At 48.2% G+C, this 21,349-nt stretch overlaps 2 protein-coding genes across 7 annotated transcripts in view; one reads left to right on the top strand and one right to left on the bottom strand.

Moving 5' to 3' along the window:
• The window catches only part of HNRNPR (heterogeneous nuclear ribonucleoprotein R), a 667,870-nt gene that overhangs the window by 319,817 nt on the left and 326,704 nt on the right, over positions 1-21,349 (top strand). The window lies entirely within an intron of this gene.
• The window catches only part of EYA3 (EYA transcriptional coactivator and phosphatase 3), a 146,264-nt gene that overhangs the window by 21,348 nt on the left and 103,567 nt on the right, over positions 1-21,349 (bottom strand). For all 4 annotated transcript variants that reach the window (XM_032805937.2, XM_032805941.2, XM_032805942.2 and 1 more), the window contains 3 exons: positions 17,685-17,774; positions 7,934-7,992; positions 5,206-5,366 (listed from right to left, as the gene is read on the bottom strand). In XM_032805937.2, the coding sequence (XP_032661828.1) occupies positions 5,206-5,366; positions 7,934-7,992; positions 17,685-17,774 (310 nt within the window). The remainder of the gene's footprint in view (positions 1-5,205; positions 5,367-7,933; positions 7,993-17,684; positions 17,775-21,349) is intronic.

The raw sequence follows: 21,349 nt of genomic DNA, 5'->3' as shown, positions 1-21,349 counted from the left end.
CTTGGAGCAGCTAGTACAGGAACCCACAAGGGGAGAGGCAATTCTCGATTAAGTCCCGAGTGGAGCACAGGATCTGGTCCAAGATGCAACGCTCAGCAGCGGCTCCAGGCACCAACGCTCCAAGTGTGTGCCTGGGGCGGCAAGCCATGGGGGGCGGCCTGCCAGTCCCTGCGAGGGGGCAGTCAGGCAGCCTTTGGCAGCTTGCCTGCAGGAGGTCTGCCAGTCCCGCAGATTTGGCGGCAATTCGGTGGTGGGTACGCTGAATCTGTGGGACCAGGGACCTCCCACAGGCATGCTGCCAAAGGCCGCCTGTCTGCCGTGCTTGGAGCAGCAAAAAAGCTAGAGCTGCCCCGGTAATGCTTGGAAATAGCATAATATAATAACTTTTAACATTCCTGTGGTGGGAAGAACACTTCAACAGCCCAACACTGTGGCATTTAACTTCAGAAAGGGGAACGATGGAAAAATGAGGGGGTTAGTTAAACAGAAATTAAAAGGTTCAGTGACTAGAGTGAAATCCCTGCAAGCTGCATGGACGCTCTTCAAAGACACTGTCATAAACAGATGGTTAAGGGTTAATGTCTCTTTTACCTGTAAAGGGTTAAGAAGCTCAGTGAACCTGGCTGACACCTCACCAGAGGACCAATGGGGGACAAGATACTTTCAAATCTTGGTGGAGGGAAGTCTCTGTGTTGTTTGTGTTGTTCGTTGTTCGCTCTTGGGACAAAGAGGGACCAGACGTACAACCAGGCTCTCCAAATCTTTCTGAATCAGTCTTTCATGTTTCAAAATTGTAAGTATAGCCAGGCAAGGCGGATTAGTCTTATGTTTGTTTTCTTTTCACTTTGATGCTTCTCCTTTTGCTGGAAGGATTTTACCTCTGTTTGCTGTAACTTGAATCTAAGGCTGGGAGGAATCTCCTCTAGTCTATATGAATCTGAATACCCTGTAAAGCATTTTCCATCCTGATTTTACAGAGATAATTTTACTTTTTTATTTCTTTATAAAAAGCTTTCTTTTTAAGAATCTGACTGATTTTTTCCTTGTTTTAAAATCCAAGGGATTGAGTCTGAACTCACCAGGGATTGGTGGGGGGAAAGGACAGGGGAGGGTTAATTTCTCCTTGTGTTCAGATCCAAGGGTTTGGGGAACAGGAAGTGTACCAACACTATATTTTTGGCTGGTGGCAGCATTACCAGATCTAAGCTAGGAATTAAGCTTAGAAGGTCCATGGAGGTTCCCACACATTTGTACTCTAGAGTTCAAAGTGGAGAAAAAAACCTTGACAGACACCATAATAGAGGCCCAACTAAATATATACCTCAAATTAAAAAACACAGTAAAAGAACTAAAAAAGAGCCACGTGAAGAAGCAGTGGGATAAAAAGGCATGTTTTAAAAAGTGGAAGTCAAATCCTAGTGAGGTAAATAGAAAGGAGCATAAACACTGCCAAATTAAGTGTAAAAATGTAATAAAAAGCCCAAAAGAGTTTGAAGAACAGCTAGCCAAAAACTCAGAAGTAAAACAAAATGTTTTCTAAGTACATCAGAAGCAGAAGCCTCCTAAACAACCAATGGGCCTGGACGATCGAGATACAAAGGAGCTCTTAAAGACGATAAAGTCTTTGTGGAGAAACTAATGAATTCTTTGCTTCAGTCTTCACGGCTGAGGATGTTAGGGAGATTCTCAAACCTAAGCCGGCTTTTGTAGGTGACACATCTGAGGAATTGTCACAGATTGAGGTGTCACTAGAGGAGATTTGGAATTAATTGATAAACTTAACAGTAGCAAGTCACCGGTACCAGATGGCATTCACCCAAGACTCTAAAGAACTCAAACGTGAAACTGCGGAACTAACAATGGTTTGTAACACGTCCTTTAAATCAGCTTCTGTACCAATGACTGGAAGATAGCTAATGTAAAGTCAATATTTAAAAAGGGCTCTAGAGTGATCCCGGCAATTACAGACCAGTAAGTCTAATGTCAGTACCAGGCAAATTAGTTGAAACAATCATAAAGAATAAAATTGTCAGACATATAGAAGAACATAACTTATTGGGCAAAAGTCAAATGGTTTCTGTAAAGGGAAATAGTGTCTTACTAATCTATTAGAGTTCTCTGAAGGGGTCACAAACATGTGGACAAGGGGATCCAGTGGACTTAGATTTCCAGAAAGCCTTTGACAAGGTTCCTCACCAAAGGCTCTATGTAATTAAGTTGCCATGGATAAGAGGGAAGTTCCTTTCATGGATTGGGAACTGGTTAAAAGACAGTAGGGGCATTGCCAGCAGATCGAGGGACGTGATCATTCCCCTCTATTCAACAATGGCTGAAGCTAATGCAGTTTTAGGATGGATCAGATAGGTATTTCCAGTAAAGATAAGGAGGGTTAGTACCATTATATAAGGCACTGGTGAGGTCTCATCTGGAATACTGTGTGCAGTTCTGGTTCCTATATTTAAGAAGGATGAATTCAAACTGGGACAGTACAGAGAAGGGCTACTAGGATGATCAAGGAATGGAAAATTTATCTTATGAAGGAGACTCAAAGAGCTTGGCTTGTTTAGCCTAACCAAAAGAAGCTGAGGGGGATATGATGTTCTTTATAAATATATCAGAGGGATAAATATTAGGGAGGGAGAGGAAATATTTAAGCTTAGTACCAATGGGGACACAAGAACAAATGGATATAAACTGGACACTAGGAAGTTTAGACTTGAAATTAGACAAAGGTTTCTAACATTAGAGGAGTGAAGTTCTGGAACAGCCTTCCAAGGGGTAGTGGGGTAAAGACATATCTTGGCTTAAGACTAAGCTTGATAAGTTTATGAAGGGATGGTATGATGGATAACCTAATTTTGGCAATTCATTTGGCAATTGATCTTTGATTATCAGCAGGTAAGTATGCCCACTGGTCTGTGATGGGATGTTAGATGGGTTGGGATCTGAGTTACTACAGAGAATTCTTTCCTGGTGCTGGCTGGTGAGTCTTGCCATATGCTCAGGGTTTAACTGATCGCCAATTTGGGTCAGGAAGGAATTTTCCTCCAGGGCAGATTGGCAGAGGCCCTGGAGGTTTTCACCTCCTCTGCAGCATGGGTCATTTGCTGGAGATCTCTGCAGCCTGAAGTCTTCAAACTACAATCTGAGGACTTCAATAACTCAGACATAGGCTAAGGTTTTGCTACAGGAGTGGATGGGTGAGATTGTGTGGCTGTGTTATGCAGGAGGTCAGATTAAATGATCATAATGGTCCTTCTGACCTTAAAGTCTATGAGTCTATGGAGTACTGTGTCCAGTTTGGGCCCCACACTACAAGGAGGATGTGGAAAAATGGAAAGAGTCCAGTGGAGGGCAATAAAAATGATTAGGGGGCCAGAGCACATGATTATGAGCGAGGCTGAGGGAACTAGGATTATTAGTCTGCAGAAGAGAAGAATGAGGGGGATTTGATAGCTACTTTCAATTACCTGAAAGGGGTTCCAATGAGGATGGATCTAGACTGTTCTCATTCGTAGCAGATGACAGAACAAGGAGTAATGGTCTCAAGTTGCAGTGGAGAGGTTTAGTTTGGATGTTAGGAAAATTTTTCGCTAGGAGGTGAAGCACTGGAACGAGTTACCCAGGAAGGTGGTAGAATCTCCTTCCTTAAGGTTTTAAGGTCAGGCTTGACAAAACCCTGGCTGGGAGATTTAGTTGGGAATTGGTCCTGCTCTGAGCAAGGGGTTGGAGTAGATGACCTCCTGAGGTCCCTTCCAACCCTGATATGCTATGATTCTACGACAGGGACAAAGAGTAGGAATAAATGGTAAATTTTCAGAATGAGAGGAGTAACAAGGGTCAGTGCTAGGACCAAGTCTATTCAAGTTATTCATAAATGATCTGGAGAATGGGGTAAACAGTGAGGTGGCAAAGTTTGCAGATGACACTAAACTGCTCAAGATAATTAAGACCAAGCAGACTGTGAAGATCTTCAAAAGATTTCACAAAAACTAAGTGATTGGGCAACAAAATGGCAAATGAAATTTAATGTGGATAAATGTAAAGTAATGCACATTGGAAGAAATAACCCAACTATACATATGATATGATGTGGGCTAATTTAGATACAACTAATCAGGAAAGAGATTCTTGGAGTCATCATGGATAGTTCACTGAAGATGTCCATGCAGTGTGCAGCCACGGTCAAAAAAGCAACAGGATGTTAGGAATCATTCAAAATGATAAGAGAATAAGACAGAGAATATCTTATTGCCCTTATATAAATCCATGGAATGCCCACATCCTGAATACTGCATACAGATGTGATATCCTCATCTCAAAAAAGATATACTGGCATTAGAAAAGGTTCAGAAAAGAGCAACTAAAATGATTAGGGGTTTGGAACAGGTCCCATATGAGAAGAGATTAAGAAAGCCAGGACTTTTCAGCTTGGAAAAGAAGAGACTAAGGGGGGGTATGATAGAGGTGTATAAAATCATGAGTGGTGTGGAGAAAGAGAATAAGGAAAAGTTATTTATTTGTTCCCATAATATAAGAACTAGGGGTCACCAAATGAAATTAATGGGCAGCAGGTTTAAAACAAAAAAGGAAGTTCTTCTTCACACAGTGCACAGTCAACTTGTGGAACTCCTTGCCTGAGGAGGTTGTGAAGGCTAGGACTATAACAGGGTTTTAAAAGAGAGCTAGGTAAATTCATGAAGCCTAAGTCCATTAATGGCTATTAGCCAGGAGGGGTAAGAAATGGTGTCCCAAGCCTCTGTTTGTCAGAGGGTGGAGATGGATGGCATGAGAGAGATCACTTGATCATTACCTGTGAGATTCACTCACTCTGGGGCATCTGGCATTGGCCACTATTGGAAGACAGATTACCGGGCTAGATGGACCTTTGGTCTGACCTAGTATGGCCGTTCTTGTGGTCAATGCATTTTCAACGCATGAAAACGATGAAACATGCCACCAGGGCAGTGGCCATGTCCCTGAAGCTAGGAAATGGAAACAATGAAGGATCTGGGCTCTTCCAAAGGGTGGATCCCATATGCTGTCTTTGGGGCTGCGGCTTTGCTAATGCCCAAGCACCAGGGCAAGTAAAAGTTACTGTATGTGGAACAGCTTCCAGCAAGAACTCCGCTTTGTGCATGGTGCTCAAACTCCACCGTGTGGTCAAGGTTCCAGCACCTGTGCACACGTGTGCCCTGCATTTACCTCCAACGTTGCTTTTGTGCTTGTCATAGATCTCTCGCACTCTGCGGTAGCGGAAAGCCAGTTTTCTCATCCAGTCCACTCCTCCCTGGGCCCCCACGGTGGAGCTGTGATTTGCGTTGCTTCCTGAGCCAGTGAAGCCGTCCGTGGAGAAACTGTAGTTACTACAGCAGAAAAACAAACCTGTTACACAAGCTACAGGAGCAGGCTGGCTGACACCCTCCTAACTGGTGGTTTTCTAGTTTCACTCTCTGCCCATGGCTGATCAAGCCTCTGGAACCGCCAGTCCTTTCCCTCCCGCCCCTCCATTGCAGGCTGGACCTCTCTCTACATAACGGGCCTGTTCCTCAGCACCAGTGAAGATGGGGACTCTGTGCGCTCACTGGGCAATTTACTTCAATGCTCAACTGGTCTCACTACTGCACCTGAACCATTGCATTCAAAGTGTGAGATTATTCCTCTTGCACTCCCCAACTACAGAAACCATCTTCTTCTCCCTCAGCTAACACCTCCCAGTTATATAGCATTATATTCCCTTTTAATCACCTCTCCTCCAGGCCATAGTAATCAAATGTAATCACTCTCTTTTCATAGGTCTCATCTTCTCTCATTGGCATCATCCTTCTTGACCCTCAGCTGGGGAAGACAGGAAGCACTCCAAGCAGTGTCCCCAGCACAGTCTCAACAGGACAAGAGGTCTTTGCTTTACTGGAAATGCCTCCCTCTATACACACATAATGGCACTAGTTTCTGCACTAAGGCTTTCTGAATAAGTCACTCCCCCCTTTTCACTGCTGAGCTCGAACTGCCACATTTCTTGGCTTTGAGACACTGGATTTTTTTTTTTAAGTGAGAAGTTTTAATAAATTTGTTTAAATTCACAGATATGTATCTAGAACCTAAACTCCTCAAAAGCTAAGTATGTGAATCCCTCCTGGTTTAGGGCATCTCACTAACCTCACTTTGCACTTCAGATCATATTGTATTGAGATGCACAAGCCAGAGACTGCCTGTAGGAGACCATTAGCTACCTCCCTCATTTGGTGGTTGGCTGCCTCTCAGCCAACCTGTTCCAGTTTTCTTTCCAGTTGCTTTCTGACTTCCTGCTTTCATTGGCTTCTGTACAAAAAGGTTCCACTGAAATCTAGTTACGTTACCTTTACTGTGTTACCTGTTTACCTCAGGCCAGCAGATCTGTCAAGTGCAGTTTAGGTTTACTGAGCCCATGCTGCTTACTATGCATAATTCTTTCCTCTAGGTATTTAGACAATTTTTTCATAATTCAGTCCAAGATTGTCTGGTACTGTATTACACTCAGACTAATGTGTCGGTAGGGTTGCAGGTCTCCCATTAAATAGTCTGGAACCGAATCTGCCTTTTCAATTGTCAAGTAATAAAGTACAATTTCCAAGGTAAGGACATGCCATTATAAATATTGTCAGTGGTATTCTCTAGCCTGTTTAATGACACTTCACACCTTGTTTGCTTTTTTGCACCGAGCCGATGCATTCACAGACATGACCACAACCATAGCCTGGTCTCTTTTTCTGAAGAGTTAATTTGGAAGCCAAGTAGTTCAAATTATTCCTTTCAACGTGCTCTTCCCTGCACTTATCAACACTGAAGTTCATCTGCCAGCATGTTGCTCTGTCACCTAGTTGTGTTAGGTTTCTCTGAAGTTCCTTGCAGTCTTCTGTGACCATTTTAACTATACTATATTGGTGTCACTTATTTAATGGTCCAACTGTAGTTACATCTCAGACCGACACCTGTGTGTTACGTGAGCCCAGGTCACAAAAAGCCTCTCCTCTTGTGTGCTCTACAGCTAGCTACACCTTTTGTGTAAGGGTCAAGAGGCTGCTTTGCTAAACCCTATCCCACCTGACCAGTTTCCATGTGAATAGCTGAAATTTTAGAAATTTGTCTTTGGTTTCTCTCAGCACTGTGCACTTGCTCTCACTATCCTAATCTGAGTAAACTGGGAGAGAGGGGGAAAACACTTTCTGAACCCTCTATGGCTGCTTCATCTCTTTATGGACAGTTTCTCTGGTGTAAATTCAATCAAGCCAATTTGCAAAGACCATCATATATGGAGGGGCAGCAGCCAGCCCAAAACCTGACTGCAGAGTGGCCTGGCGAGAGCAGAGCTGCCTGTATAGGGGGAGATTCAGGCCTAGCAAGTGTGAAGGATACCACTGCCAGGGAGAAGAAATAAGATATCTAGGACCACCACCACCCCCCATCCTCCAAGGAGAAGCACAGATACCACCCAGATAGTTGCACCAATCTTGTCTCAATACTGTCCTAATATTGCTTTACTTCGAATCAAAGTGTAGAGTTGGTCCAGGGAAAGTGGGAAGCTTAGATTTGGCGATGGCCCCTCTATGATAAAATGTGAGAACCACAAACAAGAGAGTAAGCCTGTGCTGGCCAAAATGATGTAGAAGGCCTTTCTAGCTTGTGTCAACCATTCACCCTAGGTCACAGCTGCATGGTGTCATGTCAAAGACTCTGGCAGGACTTTCAGAGGGCATGATCTCAGACTTTGAGCCTGCTCCTCAAGTTTATCCAGTTTCAACCACCAGATAGTACAACAGAGCACAAAAGTGGCGATGCTGGATTGTTTGGCTAAGTAGCTTCCCCTTCCCGCACAGCTTTTCTTGTAGTAAATCTCTCAAGCAGAGAAGCACTAAATCAGTTGCTCACTCCACACACATCTTAAATATACCACCTTAAGTCTTGTCCATTGTCATCTGATGCAACATCTTCTACATGCACCTGGTCACACTCCTGTTGAAGACAAAAGACCCACAGATTGCTGTAGCTGAGGAATGCACTGATATACAACCAGCCAATTTCTGTTCTATGTACTAATCTTAGATTACCCAACAGGATTAGCAAACTGGTTTAGATGAAATCTTCCATCCTGTCTCCCAAAACAAACCTTTCTGAGGTTCAAAGAAAAGACGGTTACTCACCTTTGTAAGGTAACTTTGTGTTCTTCGAAGATTGTGCTCATATTCATTCCAAAGTAGGTGTGCACGCGCGCCGCTGCAGGTTCGTCCGAAGAATTTCCCCTAGCAATACCCGCGGTCGGCAGGCGCCCCCAGGGGAGGGTTCCGGCGTGGCGCCTTTGCGGCAACAGTCATATATGCCCTCACGCCGCCTCCTGCCTCCTCAGTTCCTGTCTGCTGGCTTACTCCGATAGTGGAATGGAGAGTGTGGGTGTTGGAGATGAAAGAGCAACACATCTCGAGGAACCGAACAAGTTACATGAAGGTGAATTAACCGTCTTTTCTTCTCGGGCTCTCATATTCTTCAAAGTTAGTTGAAGTCCAAAGCATACCAGGCGGTCAGGGAGTCGGAGTTGCAAGACTGTCGAAGTAAAACAGCAAGCCAAGAGCTGCATCGTCCTGGACTTGCTGCACCAGCAGCGGTAGATGGGCAGAGAACATGGCCAGGACACCACGATGGCCGCCAAACGACAATGTCTTGTATAGGGCACATCAAGCTGAAGGCAATCGAGGATGCTATGTGCTCTCGTGGAAGTGCAGTCGCTCGTACCTGGAGAGCTGTGTGAGCTAAATGCGTAAGCGACGTTTTAATCAGCAGCCGTCACCCAGGATGAGATAGTTTGAGACGAGACAGGGTGACCTTTCTCCTGTCCGCAACGGCAATAAAAAGTTGGGAGGTCTTTCGGAAAGGTCTGGTGCGGTTATACGTAGAAACGCCAGCGCTCTGTGAACATCAGTGAAGTAGTCGCTCTTGCATGGGAGCAGAGTTTAGGATAACAACACTGGAGGAATATCGTCCTGCTTAAAGTGGAAAGGGGAGACCACTTGGGCGGAAGGCGGATGCGGGTGCAGCTGCACCTTGTCCTTGTGAATATCGTGTTAAGGTGTGTTCAGCAGAGCGCGAAGCTCAGAGACTCTCCTGGCCGAGTATGGCCACACGAGAACGCCACTTCACGATAGTTACAGGAGAGAGCAGGTCGCCAAGGGTTCCAAGGGAGGGGCATTAGTTTGAGAGACACCAGATTGAGGTCCCAGAGGGGGCGGGACGGCGGACCTGGAACAGGCATTCCAGCCCTGAGAGAACTAGAGCCTCGGTGAGAACGGAGGAAGGGGTCTCCTGGAGGACCGAAGAAAGAGCGAGCTAGGTGGACTCGCAGGACGAGTAGCTGCAATAGCCTCTGCTTGATTAAAGGTGCCATAGATATTTCCAATATCACTTGGATGGAGCACGTGTTGGTGACGCCTTCCGATTGACAAGACAGAGAACCTCTTCCATTCGCCGGTAGTAGCCTGTTGCAGGCTTTCCTGCTTTCCAGGAGCACCTGCTGCACTGGGTAGAACAGCGCAGCTCCGCAGAGCTCAGCCAGCAGGAACACGCCTCCAGGTGAGGACTGGAGGTCGGATGGAGAAGCCGGCTGTGGTCTTGAGATATTAAGTCCTGATGTAGGCAGGAGAACCGACTGGCTACGGACAGGTCCAGCAGCGTGGTGACCAGTGCTGGCGAAGGCCCGCCAGCTGGGCGATGAGAATTCCCGAGCCTGGTCCTGGCAGCTTTACCAGGACTTTGTGCACCAAGGGAACGGTGGGAAGGCATATAGGAGGTGGGTCGACCAGGACAGGAGGAATGCGTCTGAATCGATCGCGGGCAAGACCGCGGAAGGAGCAGAACGCGGGGCACTTTCGTTGGTGCGGGAGGCGACCAGAGGTCGATCGGGGAAACCTCAACACCTCCGGAAAAGAGAATGGGCTATGTCCGGACGAAGGGACCACTCGTGGTAGGAAGGACTGCTGACATGTCCGCCAATAGTTCAGCCGACTCTGGGAGGAGGAGCCACCAGTCCCACGGCGTGGGCTATATAAAATCCCAGAGTGCGATAGCCTCCTGACAAAGAGGGAGAGAACGGGTCCCTCCCTGCTTGTTTATAAGTGCATCGCCGTGTGTTGTCCGTGAGCACTAAGACGCAACGTCCTTGCAGGTGAGGGAGAAGTCTGACAGGCGAGGCGGACCGCTCGAGCTCTCGGTTTATGTGCAGTGAGAGCTCCTGAGCCGCCAGAGACCCTAGTGTTCGGCGAGACCCCATGTGAGCTCCCCAGCCCAGGGGACGCGTCTGCTTGTCAGGGACGATAGATGGTTGCCTGGCATGGAACGGCAGCCCGACATACCAGGGAGGGTCTTGCCACTAGCGGAGGGAAGCAAAACGGTCTGTGGGAGAGTGACCACGATGTCCATGCTGTCCCTCCGAGGTTGATAAACGGAGGCCAAGCAAATTTGCAGGGGCGAAGGCGGAGCTTGCGTTCTTGGTGACAAAGGTGCAGGCCACCATGTGACGAGCAGGCTGAGACAACCCGGGCCGAGGTCGTGGGGAAGGCGAGTAGGCCTCTAAGACAATCGCCTGGAATCGCCGGTGGAGCGAGGCTGTCGCGAGAGTGGAGTCTAGAGAGCTCCTATGAAGTCTATCCTCTGCTTGGTACGAGATGGACTTGTCGAAATTGATCAAGAGCCTAGAGTTTCGAACAGCTCTGTATTGACCGCTATGTGTGTGGCGACCTGAGCCTTCTGAAAGACCCGTGAACAAGCCAGTCGTCCAGGTAGGGGAAGACACATATGCCTCGTCGACGGAGGAAAGCGGCCACTACCGCCATAACATTTCGTAAACACCTGCGGGCAGGAAAGGCAGAAGGGCAGGACCGTGAATTGAAAGTGGCGTCCCGTACCACAAAAGCGAGAAAACGTCGTGTGGTGGTAGATCGAAACATGAAAGTAGGCGTCCTTCATGTCGAGAGCAGCGAACCAGTCTCCCTGGTCAGGACGGGATATAGACCCCAAGGACACCATGTGAACTTCAACTTCTTCACGAAGCGTTGAGTCCGCGCAGCTAGGATGGGTCGGAGACCCCTTTTTGACTTGGGATAGAAAATAGCGGGAGTAAAACCCTCTCCCTCCGAGATCTTGAGGGCACCTCCCCTATGGCTCCAATTTCGAGAAAGCGTGAGGACCTCCTGGTACAGGAGATGCTGTGAGAGGTCCTGAAGAGGGACGGGGAGGTGGGTGGGAGGAGGAGGCGAAATAAACTGGAGGTGGTAGCCAACTCCACCGTGCGCAGAACCCAACGATCCGAAGTTAGACGGGTCCACGCCGGGAGGAAGGGAGAAAGGCGGTTTTGAAAAAGGAAAGGAGACCGAAAGGGACTGGTGCTCTGCTCTCTCGACCGCACCTTCAAAAATTTTGTTAGGTCCCGGCGGTTTGGCGAACCATTATTTTTGTCCCCCTGGGCACCAGACTGACGTCTCGTTCACCGGCCCCGTCGTCTATTAAAGTCTTAGCGGGGGCGTGGTGGGGGGTAGGGGCGCGGAGGCTGTGCGCGAAGGAACGTTCTTTGGTCTGCGGCGTGTCATGCCTAAGGAGCGCATGATAATGCGGTTTCCTTTGGCTTTGGAGACGTGGGTCCGTCTTCTCCGAAAAGAGGTCGCTGTCCCCGAATGGGAGTCCTGGAATCGTGTGTTGCAGTTCTGGAGGCAATCCGGCACGGCAACCATGAAATCCTCCTCATTGTTACTCCTGCCGTGACGGTCCTAGCCGCTGAATCTGCGCCGTCGAGGGAGCCTGCAGGAGATTCTGGAGATTCTTTTGCTCTCCTCCAGCAGGCTCTGGAACTCCGGACGGGATCTAGCGGTATCAGCTCAGTGAACTTGGCCATGGACTGCCAGGTGTTAAAATAGTATCTACTGAGGAGGGCCTGTTGGTTGGCAACCCGCAACTGCAGACCCCCTGCGGAGTACACTTTGCGTCCTCTAGCCAGGTCCATGCGTTTAGCCTCTCGCGATTTTGGGGCGGGGCTGTGCTGCCATGGCACTCCTCATTGACGGATTGTACGACCAGGGAGCATGGAGGAAGATGGGTGTAGAGGTACTGGTACCCTTAGAGGGCACCATGTACTTCTCTCCACGCCCTGGCCGTTGGAGGATAGACCCGGAGACTGCCATATTGTGTCCGCTCTTGCTTGATGGAGCGTATAAGGCAGAGCGACCCGTGTCGGGGCATCCGAAGACAGAATGTCCCGACCGGGTCCTCCACCTCGGGGACTTCCTCCACCTGCAGGTTAATGCTCAATGCTACACGGCGGAGCAGGTCTTTGGTGGGTGCGTAGGTCGATGGGGGGCGGGCCCGAAGTTTGAAGTGCCCGCCACCGCCTCGTCCGCGCGAGGAGGAGATAGAGACGGGGACCACAGGTTCCTCCTCAGGTTCTTGCTCTAGAGGGGGGCCGTTTGTGTGGCGGTTTCAGGGTCCTGGGTCGCCGTAGAGGTGTCGTCCTCTGGCGGTGGACGGCTGATAGAGGCCTCCACCGACGGGTGAAGTCGCAGGCTGGGATACCACAATGGGATCACCTTGGGCTTGATGACAGGCCAAGGTGTCCAGAAGGACCACTGCGGCGCCTGTCCCAGACCCGTGGTTCTCTGGGTTCACATCCGCTAGATAGAGACACTGTCCGGGAGAGGAACCGAGGGGTGCCGGACGGCCAAGTGGAGCAGATCGTGTCCGTTGACTGGTACCCGGACCTCGCGTTGTATGGCGAACGGTGCCGGGAGTCGTACCGGTGCGGGAGCGGGAGCGACCTGCGTCCAGCACGGCGCGGAGGTTGACCGGGAATGGGACTGCTACCAGCCTGGTGCCGGAGGTAGATCGCGAGCAACGACGGTGAGATGGCTCCGTCAGGAATGGTACCGGGGAGTAGACCGTCGAGACGAGTACCGGTTCCGGTGACCTGGACCGGTGCCGCGAGTACGACCGGCGCCGAGAGAGAGACTGGTGCCGGGACTGCGAGCGGGCGTGTGACGGAGACGGCAGTGGGAACGGTGCCGTGATCTCGATCTCCGACGGTGCTGTCCACTTCTCGAGGATATCGGTCGAAACATAGCCGGCTTCCCCGTAGACGAGTACCCGCCACCGGCGTGATGGGTTGAGGCGGGGAGGTTCAGTCAGCGCTATCAATTCCCTCGCCGTCGCAAAGGTTTCCGGCGTAGTGGGACAGCAAGCTCGACCAGGGCATCCGCCAGGGAGCTTTCTGGCACCGGACTCAAGCGGCTCTTGCCTGCCGGAGTCGACGGTGCTGGGAGAACCGGTGCCGCGGGCAGATGGCGGTGCCGGACGGCACGGTTTCCCAGCTCAGACTGCGGTATGTAGCTGCAGCCGCAGGAGCCTGGACTTCTTCGCCTTCGTGAGAGGGAGCGGTGCCGGGCTGACTTCTGCGCCAGAGACTGTTGTGCCGTGGTGTTTTGGCGTGCCAGTTGTCTCCGGTGCCGATGCGGAACTTCTGCCCGGTAAGACTTCGATGCGCTCGTGCCGGAGCTGCCGGGGTCAAGGCGGCCTCCATAAGGAGCTGCTTTAGACGCGATCTCCGCTCCTTTTTCCTTGTTCGAAAGGACTTACAGATTTTGCACTTGTCCGTCAGGTGGGACTGCCCCAGGCACTTCAGGCAACGATATCGGGGTCTCCCGTTGGCAATCGGCCGGCGGCACAGGCCGAGCACTGTGTTGAAGCCGGGAGAGCCAGGCATGAGCCCGGTCCGGGAGGGTTGAGGAGGATGAACCTCAGCCCTCTAACTATATACAAATTACACTAACTACTACTATTAAAGACTAAGAATTAACACTAACTACAACTATAAGTATAAACTAGAGAAAAACGGGTTGAAGCTAGGGAAGTGGAGGCAGCAAGCCGCACTCCACTGTTCCATGACTGACACGGGCTAAGAAGGAACTGAGAGCGGCCGGGTCGGCAGGGGCATATATAGACGAGCAAAGGCGCCACGCCAGGGGGCGCCTGCCGACCCGCCGGGTGTTGCTAGGGGAAAATTCTTCCGACGAACGTGCACGCGGCGTGCACACCTACTTGGAATGAATATGAGCAAGCACTCGAAGAAGAACTTCAGTTATCTTTGCCTCTCACACTTGAGATTTCATTCCTCAGCACCTCTGCACTTGCAGGTTCTGGCTAAGACTGGAACTTAAAGTAACAGAAATGTCTGGACAGTTTGCTCCCATGACATTTCAATTCAGGTTTGTGACTCAAAGGTTCAGAACATTTGAACAAATAATTGAAATTGTCGGAGTTTACCATGACTGAACTTCTGATACTCATTTAGAGTGACAAAGTGAGTGAGGTGGACCAACTGTGACCTCCACACAGCATGTCTATGCTGCTGTTAGAAACCCACAACTGGCTCATGCCAGCTGACTCAGGCTCACAGGGTTTGGGTTGTCGGGCTGTTTACTGCAGTGTTGACTTCTGGGCTGGGGCTGGAGCACAGGCTCTAGGACCCTGCGAGGTGGGAAGGTCCCAGAGCTTAGGCTGCAGCCTGAGCCTGGAGATCTACACTGCAATTAGACTGCCACACAGCCCCAGCCTGAGCCAACTGGCACAGGTCAGCTGCAGGTGTCTAGCTGCAGCGTAGACATACCCAGAGAGCTCTTCTTCAGCTCTAGGGGAGGCACTCAAGCATCAGCTAAATGCAAGGTGGAACAGATTGTTTAGCATAAGTAGTTAGTACATATTGTAAGAGACAATTCAAGGTAGAGTGGCCCATTACACCTCTGTAGTCATAGGACACAAAGAAGGGATTAGTGGGTTACACAGTCATAAATCCGGTATCTCTGTTCAGTCCACGATTTTTAGTGCCTAGCAGAGATATGAATTTAAGCTCCAGAGGTGTTAACAGACCACTCTTCCTTGAATGGTCCCTTAGAGTATGTGCTAGCTACTTATGCTAAACAATCTGTTCAACCTTGAATTTAGCTGTGACGGGGAGTATCTTTCCCAGACCTGAAAAAGAGCTCTGTGTAAGCTTGAAAGCCTGTCTCGCTCACCAACAGACGTTGGTCCAATAAAATACATTACCTCTCCCACCTTGTCTCGCTAATATCCTGGGATTGATACATCTGCGGCTATACTGCATGAAGCTCATTTGTTATTTTCACCTTGGCTATCAAATCCACACTGTATTTTACTGTATTTTGTGCAATGCTGAAACATTTGATCAATGATGATCCAAATACAAAATTAATTCCATCCCCATTAAGCAGCCATGGAGACGTGCCACCAGCCTGTAACGCAGTGGCGATGTTGCAAACAGTGCAGTGCTCAGTAGAGAAAGAGTCAGTGCAGAGTCATATCCCTAAATGCCCTTTTTCTTGAAAAATTTTCCCTTGCTGCTACCACTGGAAGTTACGGTAAGACCATGTGTCTCAAAGAGCTCACTAGCAGCTGCTGGCATTTTAACTACCTTGTGGAGACCTTCTCTGAGCATAGGTGACGTGGCAGTTAAAACTACAGCTCAGCATAATTTTTTTGGCAAATAGTAAATTTGCCAATAAATGCATTGTTCAGGGCACCAAACCCATTCGCAAATTTGGTCTGAATTTGGCAAACAGTTTCAGTCAAAACAAAGCAACCCCAAACCTGAAAACAAATTTTGAAAATTTAAAAATACATCAATCTGACATTGTTTCAAATTAACATTTCAAATGAAATGTTGGTTCAAATTGACATTCAAAACGTTTGTTTGAGCCAAATGAAATTTTTTTTTTTTTCGTTTCATTGATAAAAACAGAGATTCAGTTTTGGTTTGAAACTAACCTTTTTATTTTGTTTTTATGATGTATCTGTCTGGACACAAAACAAACAAGTCAGTCATTGGCTCGGTCTAGTAAAAACACTGGTGGCTGCCTGGAGCCTAGTCTAAACTACTGATCCCAACATCGCTCTGCCTATTTGAGCCGAAGCAGTGGTAGCAAACATGAGGAACTGAAGAAAAGAGCTAGTAAAGACACCACAAAGGACCAGGGGAAACTTTGAATATAGTGCAGGATACAAACCTAAGTGCAGCGCTTGCATTGTTGTTGATGAGAATTGGGACCCACGGACTCCTTGGTGCCAACTGGAAGAGGGCACAGAGTGCAGGGGTTTTACAGGGATCCCCTGGATCAGAGATCTGCATAATAGTTCACCAGAGGGTGGGATGTGAGATCTCTGCCAAGAGCCAGTAGTCCACTATGATTCCTAATAATCATAGTGAAATGTGTGTACAGATAATATTTAAGGCATTATGTATCTATACTAAAAATTATGTTCTTAAAGTCTTGAAGTTAAGACAGGTCACCAGGTTGTGAGAGAGCTGTGATATGCTCCTTTCAGGCAGGAGGTAACATATCTACCTATCTGTCTGGCCATTTGAATATTGTAGGTGAATTGCTGATTGTTTTTAAGATACATTTTTTCTGGAATACTTTTGTACTTTGCCTCAGAGACAGTAGAGCTGCAGGTGCTGATCTAAATTCAGACGTGCTGGGACAACCACAGTGAACTGCAGGAGAAATTGCAGCTGAAATCCCCAGTCTAGAGGGAGAAACGCACAAGACTCTGCCCTGAGAAATGTCTCAGACCTCTAACCATCAGTTAAATGGGATGCCAGCAAAGGGTCTACAAAAGAGTCAGAAGTGCATAATGTTGGAAACTGTGACAGGTGGCAATAGGGAGATTATAGTCAATTCAAAATCCTCACTTCAATGCCTTTAATTAGCCCAAAGTGCATTTCCTACAGTAGTAACATCACAGAACATGTTTACACTTGTATCAAATTCAGGTTAATGCAGCCAAGATTAAGCAATCTCTTATAAATGTCAAGGCAAAATCATGTACGTAGCTCTTTCTACCTTGGAACACTGAGTTGCCAACAAGAGAGACTGTATTTTGGGCTTTACCATCTCAGACCGTCCAGACTGCACTGTGTGGAGAAGACTTGACAAGCATCACGAGCTGGAATGGTGACATAACTTGACCGCTTTCTTTGTAAAGCTCAATGCCAAACAGGCCAGCAGAAAATTAACAAAAAACTACGTTTTTGAAAACACTAATGAAAATTGTTGGCAGTTTTTCTAATATTTGCATTTTTAAAAGCAACTGTGGAGTACACTGAGATGCTCACACATGTAATAGCTAATGCTTCCTGATCTAAACCCAGGAGCTATAGTGTTATCTTTTAAAACCAGAAGTGTATACTCAAGGGCAATGTAAACTAGTATTTATAGTAAGGGACTAGACGTCAGTAAGATCTGATTTCTATTCCCAACCATTTATTTGCAGAATCTGAAGTACTTCCACACCTCCTTGGGTAAGCCATATTTATTATATTTATAATGTATTATTATGATTGGCTGAGTGAAGCGAGGCCTTACACACCTCAACAGCATTTCTGTATTTGTCAGTTACAGCAGGCTGATTGACTGAGTGTGTTCCATTTTGTATGATCTTGGCTCACACATCAGCTTTGTTCCTGTACAGCTTTAGTTCTGGTAGATGCTATTAGCTTTTCATATTAAGTTCTGTTTCACACTTGTTTGTGTCATTAGAAATAGTATTCTCATCCGGAAGTTTTTGATGTTTAGGTTCCTGAACAAACAACTGGCACATACCTCTAAGTCATTGAAAAATAAGTGTGTGTCGGCCACTTCGAAAATCATTTCCTCCATTGTCAGACCTGAGCCAATCACTAGAGTTGGGTCCTGGAAAACAAGACAGGAAAAGAAAATTTTGCCCTGGTTTTGTACTAAAGTAGAGATAAACCTCTTGCCAATGAAGTTTCACAGGTTTCCCACTGGATCCCAAGGCTAAAATGTGCTGGCATGGGTTGTTGTTTTCTTTTCATACCATTCAGTTGTATGGATTGTAATACCCCTAAAATATTGCGGGCACTTGAAGAAAAGCCAGATTCTAGTAAAGTATCAAAGTAAAACAAATCAAACTACAGTGCTGTGCAGTTTGGACAGATATACTTCCAGCAGCAAAACAGAAAAATTATTTGTGATTGTTCAGTATGTTTCCGAGAGGCTCTATTTATCTTCACTCTATATTGGAAACTCACTGATTCACACTAATGACAGGGACATGCTTTGTTAATTACTGGAGTTAGCAAGAATGTGACCACACAATAAAAAAGCAAGCTTAATGTGCTTTGCTCATTTATTTTGAAAATTATACAGCAGCTGTAATACTGACATTTTTAAAATGTAAACCAAAACAAATATTATTCTTAGTTTACATTTAAGCACTTAAAATATTTGACAAATGAAACCTCTAAATGATGAAAGTTATATGATCTCAGCGTAAAGGGGCTGAAATTACACAGTGCATGATCCTTAACTTCTGCCAGCGTCTGCACTTCAAAAATACATCAATTCATGTGCCTCTGCATTGCCTCGTGGTTTTGCCTGAGGCGACAAAGGGCAGGTGGACCAACTGTGTCTCCAGTTCCTTCTCCACCGCAGAGGGGAAAGAGAGTGGGATTGGAATACAGATAGGAACCACATATCTCAAAGAAAAAACAGTTACTTACCTCTTGTAACTGTTGTTCTTCGCAAAGTGTTGCTCATGTCCGTGCCAATAGGTATATGAGCGTGCCACGTGCCCATGACTGCCGGAAAGCTTTTCCCCTAGCGGTACCTGTCGGATCGGCTATGGAGACCCCTAGAGTGGTGCCTACATGGCGGTGTACACATGTCCCTGGCAACCCACCACATGCTCAGTTCCTTCTTGCCAGAATATTCCAACAGTGGGGAGGCGGGCTGGATTTGGAATGGATATGAGTAACACATCTCGAAGAACAACAGTTACAAGAGGTAAGTAAATGTTTTTTTCTTCTTCGAGTGATTGCTCATGTACCTTCCAATAGGCAACTTCCAAGCAGTTATCCTGGGGGAGGAGTCGGAGTTCAACTAGTTACCAAGTGTAGGACTGCCCTACCAACCCAGCATCATCCCTCGCCTGCTGGGTGATGGCGTAGCAGGAAGTGAAGGTGTGAAATGAAGACTAGGTCACCCCCTTGCAGATATCCTGGATAGGGACCCGTGCCAGGAAAGCTGCGGACGCAACCTGCGCTGTGGTAGAGTGTGCCGTAATCGGAGGGGCTGGAACTTTGGCCAGGTCATAGCAAGTCCTGATGCAGGACGTGATCCATGATAAGATGTGCTGGAACAAGATCAGGAGCCCCCTCATTCTTTCTGCCTTAGCAATAAAGAGCTGCAGTGACTTACGAAATGGCTTTATGCGTTCAATGTAACATGCTAAGGCACATCTAACATCCAAGGAATGGAACATGTGCTCCCTGTTAGTGGCATGGGGTTTAGAAAAGAACACAGGTAAGAATATATCCTGGTTCACATGAAACTGGGAGTCAACTTTAGGCAGGAACACAGGGTGGGGGTGTAGCTGGACCCTGTCTTTATAAAATACTGTATAAGGCGGTTCAGATGTCAGTGCCCTGAGTTCGGATACCCTGCCAGCAAAAATTATAGCCACTAGAAAAGCCACCTTCCAGGAAAGGGAGGAGAGAGGGGGGCCCAATGAGCGAGGACAGGACCAGGTCATGGGGGAACTGGTTGACGTACTGGGAGGATAAAGTGTAAAACCTGCCCACCATGAAGTTACTGAACACTGACCCACCCGCTGTTCCAGAGTGAAAGGCCGAAATGGCTGCAAGGTGTACCCTCAGGGATGATATTACTAACCCTTGGTGCTTGAGCTATAAAAGATAGTCCAAAATAAGGGGAATTGGGGCTGATTGTGGCTCAGTTCCCCTTTTTCAAGACCAAATGGAGAAACGCTTCTACTTAGCCAGGTAAATGGCTCGTGTGGAGGGTTTCCTACTTCCCAACAGGACCTCCTTCACTGAGTGTGAGCACTGAAGTTCAAGAGGGTTCAGCCCTGGAGTTTCCACACCATGAGGTGGAGGGACTTCAGGTTGGGGTGCTGTAGACAGCCGTGGTCCTGTGTGATTAGGGTCCGAGAGAGAGGGAGCGCTACTGGTTCGACCACCGAGAGGTTCAGTATCTTGGTGAACCAGTGCTGGCGAGGCCACGCTAGCACTATGAGGATCAGGGAAGCCCTGTCCTGATCAGTCTTGAGGAGCACTCTGTGTATGATGGGGAATGGTGGGAATGACTCGTTCATGATAAGTGAAAGGCGTCCGTGGTGCAGCCTCGGCTGTGGTTCAGGAAGGAGCAGAATCTCTGGCACTTACGGTTGCTCTGCATTGCGAAGAGGTCCATGTGGGAAGACCCCCACCTCTGGAAAATTGAGTGAGCAATGTCCAGTCTGAGGGACCACTCATGTCCATGGAACGAGCGGCTGAGGCAGTCTGCCAGCTCCTTCTGCACCCCTGGAAGGTGTGATGCCTGCAGGTGTATGGAGTGGGCGATACAGAAGTACTACAGTGCAAGGATTTCCTGACAGAGGGGAGAGGAGTGAGCACCTCCATTTGTTTATATAGAACATCGCTTCAGTATTGTCCATGACCACTGATATGCACATGTCCTGAAAACGGGCCTGAAACGCCTGGCATGCCAGGTGAACCACCCTCAGCTCCCTCACATTGATGTGAAGCGATATCTCTGCATGGGACCAGAGGCCCTGGGTTCAAGTATTGCCCAGATCCACTCCCCAACTGAGTGCTGAGGCGTCTGTGGCCAAGGAAAGCGTGGGTTGGGGTTTTGCAAAAGGGTACACTCGCACAAACCAGCTGTGGTTGCAGCCACCAGTGGAGAATGCGAGGCAGGAGGGTCACTATTGAGTCCAATGGGTCCCTGCCTTGCCTGTGCACCTGCGCTCACCATGCCTGGAGCAGGGGCGGCTCCAGGCACCAGTGCAGTAAGCGCGTTTCTGCGGGAAGTCCGTCGGTCCCGCAGTTTTGGTGACAATTCAGCAGTGGGTATGCCAGTGAGGGATCGGCAGATCATGCGCAGAACCGCCGCCGAATCCGCGTGACTGGGGCAGACCTCCCACAGGAATGCCACCGAAGGCTGCCTGACTGCCACGCTTGGGGTGGCAAAAAACAGAGACATCTCTGGCCTGGAGGGGCCGCAGGGGCAGCCTGGGGTGCTGTACCACGTCTGTACAGGCTGCCATGTGCCCCAATAGTCTCATACAATTTCTGGCCGTGGTTGTGGGGAAGTGGAGAAGGGTCTGGATAATGTCTGTGAGCTCTCTGAATGCAGTTCCGGAAGGTACACCTTGCGTGCGTGGAGCCCAAGAGAGTGCCAGTGAACTCTATCCTTTGTGTGGGGGTCAATGTGGACTTGGGCTC

This window comes from Chelonoidis abingdonii, chromosome 25, assembly GCF_003597395.2.
Source record: "Chelonoidis abingdonii isolate Lonesome George chromosome 25, CheloAbing_2.0, whole genome shotgun sequence".
Lineage (NCBI taxonomy): Eukaryota > Metazoa > Chordata > Testudines > Testudinidae > Chelonoidis > Chelonoidis abingdonii.
Note: the sequence above shows the minus strand (reverse complement) of the source record. Positions and strands in the feature narration are given on the sequence as shown.